The sequence below is a fragment of the Mustela lutreola genome, chromosome 4 (genome assembly GCF_030435805.1).
Source record: "Mustela lutreola isolate mMusLut2 chromosome 4, mMusLut2.pri, whole genome shotgun sequence".
Taxonomy (NCBI): Eukaryota; Metazoa; Chordata; class Mammalia; order Carnivora; family Mustelidae; genus Mustela; species Mustela lutreola.
Genome location: NC_081293.1, coordinates 51,462,470 through 51,476,685, shown reverse-complemented (window position 1 = coordinate 51,476,685; position 14,216 = coordinate 51,462,470). Strand labels below are relative to the sequence as shown.

The 14,216-nt window shown below is 59.1% G+C and overlaps 1 protein-coding gene and 1 long non-coding RNA gene across 2 annotated transcripts; one reads left to right on the top strand and one right to left on the bottom strand.

Annotated features, from left to right (window-relative positions):
- Positions 1 to 2,156: 2,156 nt before the first annotated feature.
- On the bottom strand, positions 2,157 to 6,308 carry ZNF503 (zinc finger protein 503). The gene is made up of 2 exons (XM_059169818.1): positions 5,509 to 6,308; positions 2,157 to 4,740 (listed from the first exon to the last, which is right to left on the bottom strand). The coding sequence occupies exons 1-2, from the start codon at positions 5,836 to 5,838 to the stop codon at positions 3,106 to 3,108; spliced, it is 1,965 nt and encodes a 654-aa protein (XP_059025801.1). The 5' UTR covers positions 5,839 to 6,308; the 3' UTR covers positions 2,157 to 3,105.
- A 299-nt stretch (positions 6,309 to 6,607) lies between these two features.
- LOC131828795 (uncharacterized) lies at positions 6,608 to 13,457 on the top strand. Its single transcript, XR_009352575.1, has 4 exons — positions 6,608 to 6,674; positions 7,465 to 8,434; positions 8,521 to 8,688; positions 11,761 to 13,457. It is a non-coding gene; the product is annotated as an uncharacterized LOC131828795 (long non-coding RNA).
- Positions 13,458 to 14,216: the final 759 nt, after the last annotated feature.

Sequence of the window (14,216 nt, the reverse complement as noted above, 5' to 3'; positions counted from 1 at the left end):
GAAGGAGGTCTCATTAAAATTTCAAGGCGTTTGGTTTTGATTTTTGTTAATAAAATACCAAGAGTGGGCGTAAAGGCACGAACTTGTCCAATTTGTCTCCCTTCGGGTCTCAGACCTGAAATTCCAGGGCGGGGTATCTTCTAGGCCCTTCCCCGCCCTAACGAGTCCTGGCGGGTGAGACGTGGTGGCGCAAGGACCCCGGTCCGAAGCCACGCGGCTAAGAGAAGCGTGTGGGTCGGAGTGGCCAGGGGCGTGTGGCTAGTGCTGGGGAGAGGGTGAGCGGGGCCTGCCTTGGCTGTCGCGTCCCAAGCCCTGGGCCCTGGAGCGGCGAGGACGCGAACCGCACCACCTCCTGGAACGTCCGCCCCTCCCGCTTGCGGGGGTGCCCTGTGGCCGGGGTCTGTCCCGGAGTCTGGGGATGACAAGCTCCCCATCGGCCGGGGTTCTCGAGGAGCCAGGCCCAGCCAGGCCCAACCCAGCTTCTCTTAGCCGCAGGAGAGGGGGAGCGGTGCTGCGGCGTCCCAGGACACCGCCCGCTGGGGTCCTCCGGCCGCCGGCAACTCCCGTTCCCTGAGTCGGGGAGTGCGGGCCTGAGGGTCGGAGGCGACGGAGCCCGAGTCTCCACAAAGTTGTCTCCGGGTGGAGGCCCGAGAGCTCCCGTAGCGCCCCGTCCGTCGCCGGGGCTACTCTGCGTGCAACCCGGGAAACGCCGGCGCTGCTCTGCGTGCCACCCGTGAGGCTGACGCTGGGAGGAGAGTGGAAAGTCTCAAAGTCGCCAGGCCCTAAGCTAATGGCGGCGGGAACGGCGCGGTTGACCGACCGAGGCCCGAGGCTGAGGGCGGCCTCAGCGCGGCGGTGAGCCTCCCGAGGCAGCAGGGGGAGCTTGACGCCGAAGGAGGCCGGCCGTTGGGAGAACCCAGAACGGCCTGACCCCAGAGAGAGGGGAGTTCGGGGTGCGCGCACAGTGCCGCGGCTCCGTGGTCCCGGGAAAGTGGCGCACTGGGCCCAGAGCTCCCGGGCACCTGGGACGGCGAGCGCCCAAAGAGCCAGAAGACCAGAGCTCGCGCCCAGGGCTGGAGCATGAGTATCTGTGCGTTGGGGGTGGGGGGTGGACGAGTGGGCCTCGGCCCCCACCTATCCCCAAGGAAGGTTAGGGCTCTTCTCTGCGCAGTTCCATCGGAGCTTCCTGCGGCTCAGTCAGTCCCGCCGCTCAAGCTGGGGAGACGGGAGCCCTGCGCACCGCGGGGATGCGCGTCCGGACGGAGGGTCCCGCCGCGCCTTTTCCGATCGGAGCTTGCAGCCCAGCACAAGAGCTCAGCGCCCACCTGGTTGCCCCGGCGAGACCGAGAATGGGCTCCAGGACCCTCTTGGGGCCGAATCTGAAGGGGCGTGCGGGTCTCGTGTCCCCGCGCGCTCTCCGGCGGCGCAGACTGGGGTAGAGCTCGGGCTGCAAAGAAATCTGGACGCGGAAAAGCAGCGGCGGCGCGGACCAGCCGCGAGCCGGGACCCCGGAGAGAGGAAGGAGCCCGGGCATGGTGTGGTGAGGGGTGGGCCCCGGCAGCCAGAGGGAGAAAAGGAGAGCGAACTTACTTTTTCCTGAGGTTCAAGAAGGTTCCGGCGCACTCTGCCCGGGCCCGTAGCAGATTCCCAAGCACTCACCGTCCCTCAAATCTGTCCCGACTGCCCGCCCGGGACAGGGGATGCTTGGAAAAGCAAAGACAGGCACAGCGGACAGTGGCACCTTTCCGGGGCTAAAGCCTCGGGAGAGTCTGGGACTTCGCCGCTCTCTATACAAAAGAAAAGCCAGATTCTCAAAAATCTCAAGAGGGAAATAATGATTTTTAAAAATCTTTTTTTTTTTTTCTTTCTTTCACTTTTAACAAACCGTGTGCCGGGAGAAAAAAATAAAAACTAAATGAGCGATTGCTCAGGACACTGTCTACAAATTGTGAAATCCCCTGTTTAAAAATATTTTCCCCAAGGCCAACCCCACGACTGGTCAGCCCTTTGCTTCTTCCTGAAAAATCACAACAAAAACAATAGGAAATGCAGCCACGGTCCTGGGAAGTAGGAGTAGCCGTGAGGCCCAGGGAACCCACTGCGGCCGAAACTGCCATGCTCTTCCTTTCTCTTTAACCAAAAAATAAAAAAGATAATAAGAAGAAGTAAAACCTTTTAATACATCAAATATACGGAATTTTAATCTTTAAAGCGATACATTGTCTATTATTTTAGTACATGACGTAAACCTTACTTGTCCCCTTCTCAGCGGGTGGACTTAAAAATTAAAAATAGTTGTGTTCCTTTTAAAGAACAAAATAAGGCAAATGAGGTTTTGGAATAAAATTGTTTTTCCTTTTTTTTTTTTTTTGTTTTCTTCCAGAATACATACAAAAAAATACCCATTCTCTTTCGATGGTATACACCTTAAAAATAATTGCAATTTGAAATCAGAGCTGACAAATTGTGACTTGTTTTGTTTTGTTTTTTCATTTTTTGTAACAAACATGCATGTAAATTTGTGTTTCAATCAGACATTAAATAAGAACGTACAATACAATAATAGCAATTTTAAAGTAACATTAAAGAGAAGACCTCTAGTTCTGTGGCGGTTTTGTATTTATTTATAATCTACAAGGGACGGGAGGGTTTGTTTTCCACATTTTTACCCTCAAGATTTAATTTTTTTTTTTTTTTACCCCTCCTCCTTTTTACCTACGGAGCTCAAACTAAATAATGCACTTTTGAACCACGGGTCCGCTTGGAGCTAACATAAATAAATACCAGTGTCCACCGATGCAGTCCTCAGATGAACACTTTCTCAATTAATTTTTCCTTCTTTTTCTATAAAAAGTCAAATGATATTTTTTCAACTTTTATAAAGTTTGGGTGGGTGGGGAGGTGAGAGGTGGGGGAAAGGGGAGTTTCCCACCGGGTCTCGGTCGCTGTTTTGGGTAGATAGATATGGTATATATATTTTTCCTTTCCTGGCCCGGGTCATCCCCACGCGCGAGTGACAGTAGCCTCTGCCCTGTTTCCACCCCTCCCTCGGCTCCTCCCTCCCCTCTGCTCTTCTCTCTCCCTCGCTAGCCCTCCCCACCGCCTTCACTGATACCCCAGCGCCGAGGCCGTGGTCAGTCTCTGTCCGTAGAGGGCGTAGGGGGAGTAGTAGGGTCCGGTGGCGGCGGGCACAGGCACAGGAGCGCCGGGTGTGGGGAGCGGGCTCTTGGAGTAGGGGTGGTAGCGGCTGCTGAGTCCCAGCGCGTGGTGGGGGCTGCGCAGCGCCAGCGTCCCGGGACTGCCCGGAGCGCCCGACGTGGGGATGTGCATGTGGCAAGCCATGGCGGCCGCTGCGGCGCTGGCCAGGGACGATGAGCTGGGGTAGCCCGACAGCAGTTTGTCTGTCCCGGGGAAGGCCGTATGGGTCCGCAAGTGGCTCAGCAGCTCTTCGGAAGTGGCGAAGCGCTTGTCGCAGGGCCCGTTGGCCGACACCCAGTTGCAGATGTGGGGGAGCGGGTCGTTAGGGAGCATGAAGCCGTAGGGGTAGAGGGGGTGGCCGGCCAGGGAGGGCGGCGTGGCGCCGGCAGCGGCGGCAGCTGTTAGCGATGAGTGTACGCCGTGCAGCGGGTGCGTAGGGTACACCAGCGGGTATCCTGACTTGAGCGCCGCGGCCGCCGCGGCCGGATCGTGAGCGCACGAAGCGCTGGCTGCCGCCGCCCCTGCCAGGTGGCTGGCGCAATGGTAGCTGAGGCAGTACGGGTCCCGGCACAAGCTGGCTGTCATCACGGATGGCGGCGACGCCCCGGCCAAGGGGCTGGAGCCGGCCGGCTTACTGCAGCCCAGAGAGCCCGCCGCGGCCGCCGCCAGTTGTGCCCCCACCAGGCTGCCCGGCTTGGTAGGGTCAAGTGCCACGCCGTGTGGCAGGAATTGGGGCGGGTAGCCCGCGTAGGCCCCAGCCAGGCTGCCTGGGTAGGTCATGCCCGCCGGAGGCAGAGGGAACACTGTCTGGCCCGGCTTGTAGGGCGATACCGGGGCCACCAGCCCAGAGCCCAGTACCGAGGAGGAGGTGGGCGCGCTGGGGCCGGAACCGGAGCTGGAGCCGGATGAGCCGCCGCAGTCTGAGCCTAGAGCCTTGCCCCCGGGGCCCCCATCTGGGTGCTGGTTAACGTCCACATTAATCCCTCCGCCGCAGCTAATCCGGCCGTGCGCCAACCCCGTGGGTCCCCCTTCGGCCGAGGTGCCCCCGGAACCCTTGCTGCTGCCACCGCCGCCGCCCACGTCGGGATCCTTCTTGTCGTCCTTGCCCTCCGGGCCGCCCCCGGCCGAAGGCAGCATGCCTCCTGGCGAGCAGGCCGAGGCGCTGGAACTTGGGCTGCCTGTCCTGGGCGTGAATGGCTGGCAGGTGGCGCTCGGTACCCGGAATCCGGACTTCTCCGCTGAAACCCCCCCGCCGCCGCCCCCGCCACCACCGCCTCCGCCGCCGCCGCCTCCCGGCTCCTTCTTATCCGAGCCGGGTTTGGAGTACGGCTTGAAACTCGACTTGTCCTCCACGCCGATGTCGCTCAGCTTGAGGGGGCCAGACTTTGCGTCCTTGTCACCCCCGGTGCCGCTGCCGGCACCGCCCGCGCCGCCCCCATTGGAGGCGACAGAGGAGAGTTTGGAAGAGGGCGAGGGGTCGGGCTTCCCGATCTGTGAGCATGTTTGCGCCAACAGCGCCAGCGGGCTCTTCTTGGCATCAAGCTGCGGGGTCAGACGTGGGGTTGGGGGTGGCACAAAGAGAAAGAAGGGGAAACCCTTTAGAATCCTGGCTTCTAGGGATCAAACGCCCTTCCGCAATCGCCAGTGAAGACCCTCCCAGCTCTAGGGGCAATTCTAGACAGCACGACTTCACCTCCCCCCAGACGGACGAACAGACAGACACACAGACTCGCCCTTGAGAAAGGCCGCTGCCTCCCTCTTATCCCACCAAATCAACGTATTTCCTGACCTCTCTAAACGCTGTGTATTTAAAAATACTCACTAAATGTTTTTGTTTCTGACTCCTAGACCCCGAACTACACACACACACACACACACACACACACACACACACACCACTTATATATATCCCCAATTCTTCAGAGTAAGGGCTTGGGCAGTTGGCGCCTTAGAGGCTGTGTACAGATACCAGCTTCTGGGGAACCTTAAGACTGCGACTTTGGAACCGCATTTCGGACTTCCGCCCGTCTTCCAGGCCGAAAGTGAGGGGGCCTGGGTCGGGGTTGGGGCTTTAATACCAAAGAGAGAAATAAGTTTTGGTTGCTTTGTCCCTTAGCATTCACACCCCATTCTACCTCCTACCCCCTTTCCGCCCTAGTTTTTACGATTTGGGAGCACTATGCTCTCCCCCATCCCGGAGCTGAATCACTCTGACCCCCCCCCCCCCACCCCCGATCCCGAGAGAAAGAAATCCCGTGGAGCGGCAGCCAGGGTGGTGGTCCCAGCGCGATCCCGGGAGAGGGTCCTTACCTCGATAGGGCTAACGGGAGTAGAAGGCAGGGGCTGCAGGTACTCGGGGTGCAAAATGTGGCCAGTCCGTGCCGTCAGCATCTTCAGCACCTTGATGGGCAGGCGGTTAGCCTGGCGGAGAGGGTCAGAGGGGGGCACAGCGTGCACAAAAGGCTTGGTGCTGCCGGCCGGGGACGAGCCTTGGCCGGGGCTGGAGCTATTTCCAGAGAGCGCGCTGGTCCAGGCAGGGTCCGCACTGCTGCCGCCGCCGCCGCCGCCGCCGCCGCCTCCGCCGCCGCCGCCGCTGTGCTTACTGCTTCTTAGGGCAGAAAGCGAGGGCGCTGTGCTCATGACCCACCCGCACGCATGGGAGCAGCGGGGGGAGGGCTCCGTGAGGCGTGGGGCGGGCTCCGGGCTGCGCGCTCGCCGGGAAAGCAGAAGCAGTAGGAGGAGGAGGAGCTGGCGCGGCGGCCACGGGCACCCAGCGCGCCTTCTCGGCGCCTGGAGCTAGAAGCGAATAATCCTGGGTGGCCAGCAGCGGTGCCGTGGCCGAGCGGGAGGAGCCGGTCGGACTGTGGGAGTGCCGGGTGGCTCGCCGTGTCCGCCTCGGGCTGTGCCCTGCGCTGCGCACTCGCGACCCGGCGCTGGCGCTGCGCTGCGCTTGGCGATGTGAGCCGCTGCCTGTCCAGCCGGGGCTCTGGCGAGGAAACTCACTTCAAAAGCAGCTGCACCGAGGGGGAGATTAAAGCCTTTGCCGCCTTCCAATCAAATGGGAGCCCGAGGTGATTGGAGGGTCAAGGGGATGTGACGCGTCCCGCGCCGCCGCCGCCGCCAGGACTCTCAGCGCTGGTTTTAATGGGCAGCTCCTTCTTCACCGCCTCCCTCCCGCGTGTCCCCTCCCTCGATTTCGCTCGGAGGACGAGCTGGACATTTATTCTGCGTTTGCTATGTGCCGCCTCCCTCTTTTTTCTTCCTCGTCGTCCTTCCTTTCCGTGGCTCGAAAATAAACTGAAATCTTTTTTTGCAGGAGGGTACGTATGAGGATCAGATTGAAGGGATGACCAGAAGGAGCAATGGCGGGAGTCTGGACAACGGCCGGACTTTCACCTCCAGGGGCGCACAGGGGACCCACACACCAAATATTGTCTCGCTCAGTAATTGAAATCTCTCGCGGCGCGGCCGCCAGGGTAAGGAAAGGTGCGGAGAGGGTGACGGAGGAAGTGCGCCCGCCCGCTTTGATTCCCCGAGATTCGGCAGCGGAGAAACCAGAAGCTAGGTGGGCAGCGGAGGCGGCGGCGGCTGTTCTCCAGGCTGTGCGCGGGGCTCCCAGCCCTTCCCAGCCACGTGACTCCCGGGGACGCGCAGATTGGGGCTGGAGCGGGGGTCACATGTTTCCTCTGTTTCACGCTCAGTCTTCTCCTCCACTCCCCGCCCCCCCATTCTTACTCTCCCCTGCTACCCTCTCTCCTCCTCTCCCCCTCTCTTCAGTTCTTTGGGCATCTCCACCCCTCCATCAATTGTCAATGTTCCTCGACCGCAATCAATCAGTTATTTGTCAGCTCTTGTCAATCCGCCCGTGATTTATGTCAGCTTTTGTTGCTGATTACAAGGCGGGTGCGACTTGAAGGAAAAAGAGTGAGGAAGAGAGAGATGGAGAGTAAGGAAGAGACCAAGGGGGACCCAGCGGAGGGGGAAAGAGGAGCAGCCTCCTGGGATGGGGTGGGGGATGGCTCTAAGAAAAAGAATGAAAGAGAGGAGAAGAGGCTTTCGGTGTCAGGAAAATGAATAGTGAGAGTAAAGCGCGCAGGTGTGCCCAGGGCGCTGAGAGGGCTGCTCAGGCCTGAGGTGTGCGCCTCTCCCCTTACACCTTTCTACTTCTGGGACTTCGGTCCTTTGGGGCCGCGGTGGGAGGAGCTGCCCCGGGTACCTAAGACGGGCGGCGGCGACGTCTAAGATGGGAAATATTTTTGTCCCCAGGATAGTCCCTCGGGAGCATGAGGATGTCAGGCTGCCAGCCTGCCGCGGACCCAACCCTTCGTAGTGCCCAGACCCCAAACACAGAATTCATTCTGACAGGCACACCACAACGCAGTTTTGAGTCCTGAAGGTCAATGGTGAGGTACCTCCTCCCCGACTTACGCCTTTGACCTCCCTTCGGATCGCGGCTAGGGCTGAGAGGCTGCGAAGAGGCCTGGCCATGGGTGTACGGTGGAGACATCTCCAGCTGAGTCAGATCCCCTCTCCAAACCTCTCCGACCCTGCTGTATCCCCGCAGGCTGGGTAACCGGGGTTACTCTGGGCTGCTCACTCGAATTTATGGGAACGCCAAGCCGGGACTGACCTGCGTGGAGAAAGCAGAGGGAAGAAGAGAGAGTGGGAGGGGGCGGCTGCCTGTAGGAACTTGGGTCTTCCAGGGAAGCGGAGCGGGACTGCCGCGTTCCCCTCGATTTGCACCGTCACTCTGGCGGTTTGGAAGGAAGAGGGGAGGCGCTGTGCCTGCCTCTGTGTACCTGAAGCTGGGTGCACAAGTGTGTACGGACGTCTGCGCCGCTGTATGAGTTGTCAGGGCTTTGGCAGCGTCCGGAGCGAATTCGGAGGTCGCCTCCAGAAACTCGCAGAAACGGGAAGGGGGCAAGAGGAGGACACAACCCCTTCCTCGGAAGGACTTGGACGACTTTGAATTTCCCCTCCCCCACTTTTCCGCCCCAGCTCTTCTTTTGTTGTCAAGTCCTTTGATAAATGGTAGGGCAGGGAGCGCGGGGAGCCAGGAGCCAGTCTGTACCCGCTCGGGGGGCAGGGCCGGGTCTGGCGACCCGGTTTCCTTCCGCGCTGAGCCCCGTACCGCGGGGGCCGAGTCTGGGACCTGCCCTCCGCAGGCTAGCCCTCTCCTCTCTCACCACCCCGTGCCCTCCTCCCGCCTTTTTTGTCTCTCTTCCACTCCACACAGGTACCGAGAACTTTCTGGGGTGAGTTTTAGAATTTTCTCATAGGCATTCTTTTCCTGTGTTTTAATCTTATCCCTTGATTCTTTAGGTTGGTAAACTTGATGAGATTGTAACTTGACTAAAAATAATTTGGAGAAGAGGGAAGTGTGTATTTTGGGCTGCTCTTCGTCGGTGTGCGTACCTGCGTGTGTTTAGGTGTTAAGAACACACCTGCGGTCAAGGGGATTTGGTATCTGCCTGTGCGGAGGTGAGGAAGGTGAGTCCGTGAGACGGTGGGGAGGCCACACCCGAGGTTGTGAAGGTTGTCCGAATAATCTTTGGGGAGCGAGTCTCAGATGCCCGTTTCTGAGGGCAGGACAGTCCTAAGCTGTCTCTGCAGGGCAGCGCGTGGGGAAGGCCGCCTGTATCCTGCGGGTATGTTAGTGTCTGTGTCATTGAGCGCGCCGCTGTCGAGGTGCCGGCCGGGATCAACTGTGGAGCTCCCAGCTCCGCGAGCCCAGCCGTGGGTCGCGCGTCGCCGCAGACTCCACGCGAGGCCTGGACACTGAATGCTGGGAGCGGCGGCCAGAAGTGGAGGTGATAGCGGGCGTCTTCTTTTGCAGCCCCCCGCCCCGCCCCGGCCCCGACAGAGCCCAGTCTCCAGGCTCAGTTCTTTCCCTCTCCCGGAATTCCAGCAGCTTTCTCTTCACATCGGGCGGTTCAGGGGTGGCAACCCCCGCACCTAAAGCCTGGGGGAACCAGAGAGTGGGCCCCGCGTGCCCCAGAATGGGCGTGCCTCGGTGTGGCTGCACACGCTCGCAGGCCTGCGCGGTGCGGCGCGCGCGAGCGGGTCGTGGTCCGCATGCGTTTGCTCTTTGCAAACCCCAACTCGGAAGGTCCGAGCGCATGGGGGCGCCTGGGGGCCTGCACGTCCCCGGCTTTCGGGAGGCGCCAGCTTGCGAGCCTGCGCACCTCGCCCGGGAGGCCAAATCCCTGAAGGCCTTGCAGGCCTTGCGGGTGGGGGAGTTATTAATTACTCCGCACTAGGCCTAAAGCCTCCAACCCCAGCGGCGGTTGGCGTGGATGTCCTGCGGATTTTATTTGCACACAGTGTAAATGATTTGTTTTCTCTAAAAAAGGAGTGGGCATGGCAGATATTTGAGGAGGGGGTGGGAGGAGAAGGAAGGCGAGAGAGCTGAGGGAAAAAGTTTGAAAATGCCTTGAACTATTCACTGTCGAGATGGCTAATCAGTATTGAGGCCGGAGGGCAGGCGGGCCGCCTTTCACCGCCGCTTCCCTTTCATCTCGGGCTCGGCGGAGGCGCTCAATTAAAAGCCTATCAGTTTGTAAGTAAATCAACGCCTATCAGAGTTGTCACATCAAACAAAACGATTATTATTGCAGCCCGCCTCCCCTATTAATCTCCCTCGAAGATAATCCGCCTGACAGGTCAGGCCTGGCGAGCTGGAAAGCCTGGCCCAGAGCGCCCAAACAGTCCGGGACTGGCGCGCGCCCCTGGGGGCCTCCCCACCGCGGTCCCGCCCCGCCTTGTAGTCCCCCGGGAGGGGGGAGAGTAGGAGCTGGCGGAGGCCGCTGGTCCCAGGCCCGCCCCTCCGGACTGGGAGCCGGGCCCAGATTCGCAGGGCTGGTGAGGGACGGTCTCGGGCGGCCCTCACCTCTTCTCCGGTGGCACCGGGCCTGCCGGAGCCACGGTCCGGCCTGGTCCCAGCGCCTCGCCACGGCCTGTACTCTTTTTGGCTCGCCTGTCCTGACTTTCCAACCCCCAACCCCTTCTCTTTTTTGTTTTCTCACCCGCTTCTTTCTAGACTATTTATTTATTTATTTATTTTCCTCCTCTTCCTTTCCCCCTTTTCCTGTTTGACGGGGAAGACGGGGAATATTTCCTATTCTCTCTCCCTCTTCTCGGTATACCGTATATACCACTTCGGCGCAATCACACTTTTTGAAGCAGGGCATTCTCAGGGCCCGGGTTATTTCTCCGCGTCAAGGCTGCCTCAGGAGTGTGTGCAATTCCCAGGAACTCCTGACAAAGTCCTGTCTGATTTCTACCCAGGCAGAGGCCCTCAGAAGCTCTGCGACTGTTTTAAGGGTTGGGCGCGTTTGGAGGGGTGAGAAGAAAGGACCACAGCAATGTGATGCTTGGACGGTTGCAAGCGCCCTATTCTGGAATAAGTATTTGGCCTTGGAGTTTCACAGCTGCAACGGCGCCGATCTTGCTCTTGGTGCTGCCTGAGCTTTGCAAATATGTGGAGGAGACCCTCGGGGCATCTGGGCTTCAACATTGAGGATGTGGGGGGGTGCCTAACACCTAATAAGTAAATGTAGTCAGATAATCACTTCTATGCCTTCAAACGGGTGCTCCCCGGGCCGGGTGGGGCCCAGATTCGACACGGAGGAGAAATCATGGCCTTCTCCGGTGTCCTCCAGCTTTGCGCTTGGAGACACCTCGGAGCCAAGCGCAACCTGTCCTTTTCCGCGCTATTGCTCCGGATTGATAGGCCCAAATGGCCACTACCTGAACCCGGTGGAGCTGGGATTGTGGGGTCGTTGAAGTAGCTAAGGGGGAAAAGTCTGCGGGCATGACCTTAGGTCCTGTTACCCTAAATGGCACTTTCAGCACCTGGTTAAGTCGCCCTCTCCGGGCTTGTATCCGGGAGAACCTCAGGGAAGACAGTGTTGGGCATCTGGGCCGAGCCTCTTCCAGTTGTCACAGCGTGGTCTGAGGTCGAGGTTATCGAATACAGCCTATCTCAGCATGCTCCGTGTCCAGAGCTGCAGGACCCGTGGCTCCCACCCCGGGTTCTCGAAAGCCCCCCTAATTGTGCACACCTTACACAGCTGACCTGGTAGTAATATTTATTTCCATACCCGGAAATATTGTAGCGATGCAGTTCAATTATCTGTGTGACTGCTCTTCTTAAATGTATTTATTTCGCCTCTCCCACGCCGCAGATTATTTAAAGAGGTACACATAGTGCACCCTTCAACCTAGCAAAACTCACTCTGGTTATAGGAAATATTCGCTGTGTGGTTATTTGGACACAAGGCTATCTCGAGTCCGAATTGCACTCAAGCAGGAGCTGTTTAAAAAAAAGAAAAAAGAACTTGTTCTAGAATTTTTCCAACTTAACTGTATGAGCACACACCAAGAATTTAATAATATTTTATATCCCTCTATAGATCTAAATATTCAAATATTATATTACATCTCCCTGAAACAGGAAGCGATCTTCCGTTCACACTGGACGTGGAGCTGTTTGTATAATGTTCATCTCCCTGCACTTACACATGAATCTTGATCTAATAAATTCAACCTTGTCATTTTTAGAATCGACGGGATTTCTCTGCGGTTTGCGCTGCCTGTATCCGAATAAATTGAGCTTGCAGGCATCCGGCAGGAAACGGCTCCCGGTTGGAGAGTACGCCGACGCATCGGCCCAGCACGGGACGCGAGGTGGCTCCTGGTGATTGTGTGGCTGTAGGTCCGGCCTCCGAAGAAGGCTGGACTATCAGCGCACTCAGGCCGGGAGCGGCCCCTGGCTGCCCGGCAGTGCCCGGCAGCCCCCACTTCTGGTGGTGCTTCGGGAACCTGCCCGGCCGAGTCCGCCCGCGGCGAAAACTGAAAGCAAATTCCGCGGCAAATGAAGCCCAAACTTTCTTCGACGCAACTTTGCCACAGGGATTCGGTGGCGACTTAGGACGGCGCGCTGGTCTGTGCGCGTGCAAGGTGGGGGTGGTGGGCGAAGAAAGCTTGGGGCGGCCGAGCCTGGCCCTAGACGAAACACTAGGGAAGGCACCTCCCCTTCCTTATTTCTCGCCAACTCCTCGGCCCCAGTCCGTAAAAATAGTTTCCAATGTGTGGCGGACGCCCAGGATGTGTTTGTGGGGATCGCACCAGAGAGAAGGAAGCTTTGTTAAAGTTGCAGAAAGAGCTTTGCCCAGAAGCGTCCGCCCTGCAGGGCTCAAGAAAGCTGAGGACCAGCTCGCCTCCCCGGGGGTGGAATGCCTAGAAATCGGCTTGGGGAGACCCCAGCCCAGTCCTCTCCCCTCACCTCGAACTCGCGCATAAATAACCTTCGGCAGTCTGCGCTGGAAACTCACAAGCGCGGCGCCGCGGTTGGCTGGCGAGGCTGGGACGCTGAGCCGGCCCGCAAGGCCGCTTCTAGGCGCGCTCAGTCCCAGCCCCTAAGAGAAGCTTGCACCGAGGTGAGAGAACGAGTGTGCTTTCAGCTCCTGCTCGGCTGTGTAGACCATCACCGCCGAACTCCCAACTCCCTGGAGCTGGCGCTTCCCCCCTGGGAGCGGCAGACTTGGGCGGCTGGCTAGGGCGCAAAGTGCGCGCGCGGGCCGGCGCGGGGATGGGGGGCGGCTGCCGGTCTCTCCGCGGGGCCTGTCGCCGGGCCGGCCGCGGCGGGTGAGTGATGAGGGCAGAGAAGGGCGCCCATAAATCGCGGGTGTCAGGGCGAAAAACTCTCTTTATTGTCTGCGTGATGGATGGGCCCGGGGACGAGACACCAAATACTTCGTATCGCCTTTAAATGGGAACACATTTTCCGCGGCCATAATTCATGTTTTTTAAATAGAAAGTTTGAAATGTTGCCTATATTTCACCGGCCCTGACATATTTATGAATCGCTCCCTGCATGCAAATATCATTATTTAAAGCGCCGGGGAGAGCTCGGGGGGAGGGGAGGAGGCATGGCCCCCGTGGCGTGGGGGTGGTGAACGGGAGAAATGCGGATGGAGGGGAGTGCATCTCCCTAAAGTGCGGACAATGAGGCGCGGGGGAAATCCTTATACGGAAGCGGAGCGCACTGGGGGACCCACTCCCGTCGCTGGACCGAGCACTGCCGCTTCGGGAAGTTTGAGCCGCTTGGGTCGGTGGACAGGCCCCCGCCCCCTGCGGGAAGACCCGGGGGTCCTTTTGCGTCCCTCTCCGAGGCCCTGATCCGAGTCAAAGACACCTTTCCCAAGAAGAAAAAATGTGTTTTTTTTTTAATAAAATAATTTAACAAACGTAAATAATAGCAGCAATCCAACACGTTTCGTGTTCTTTGCATTTGCATTGATTTTATTGATTTTCATTCTGCCAACCTCAGACTGTGCGCGTCCGGGAGGAGCACTGTCAGACCCCAGTCACTGCAGAGAGTGGGTGGGGGATAACCCTCCGGAGCGGCAGCCCGGACTCCACCAACTCACCACCTCCCAGGCACAACAGAGCCTGCGCAAGACGCGGGGACACAAATGATCCGGCTCCCAAGCTCTGGGTGCTTCAGTCCCGCCCCCTCTGCTTCCCCAGTGCAATGCAGTGCTCCTAGGGTCCGCGTCCATCCACCCGGAGCCCCACTGTGAATACAATCGCTTTGGAAAAAAGCTGGGCACGTGCCGTCAGCCTCTCCCTTGCCCGTCCAGCCAGGGAGGCACCTACACCTTCGTCCTCAGTAGCCGATTCTTTACCTGTGCGGTTCCCTGCGGCGCCTGCGGCCGCGCTGGTAACAGAGGAATGAAAAGGAGGACGGGGGAGTGAGAGGGACAGAGCACAGCCCGAGACAGCCAGGTACGCAGACCCGGGTCCTCCTCTTCCGACCAAGCGTTGGGGGCCCTAACCGAACTCCCTCTAGGAGCCGAATTGCGCTGGGGAGAACCGGCTGGGGGACCCGCCCGGAGAACCAGCTTGGAGAGGGAGGAGCGGGCCCCGAGGCACTTCCGCTGGGGGCGGGGCCGCGGCCCCGGCTGCGGCGGCGGCCCCGCCCCTCCGCGGCTCCGGCCCGCCCCCAGCTCGTA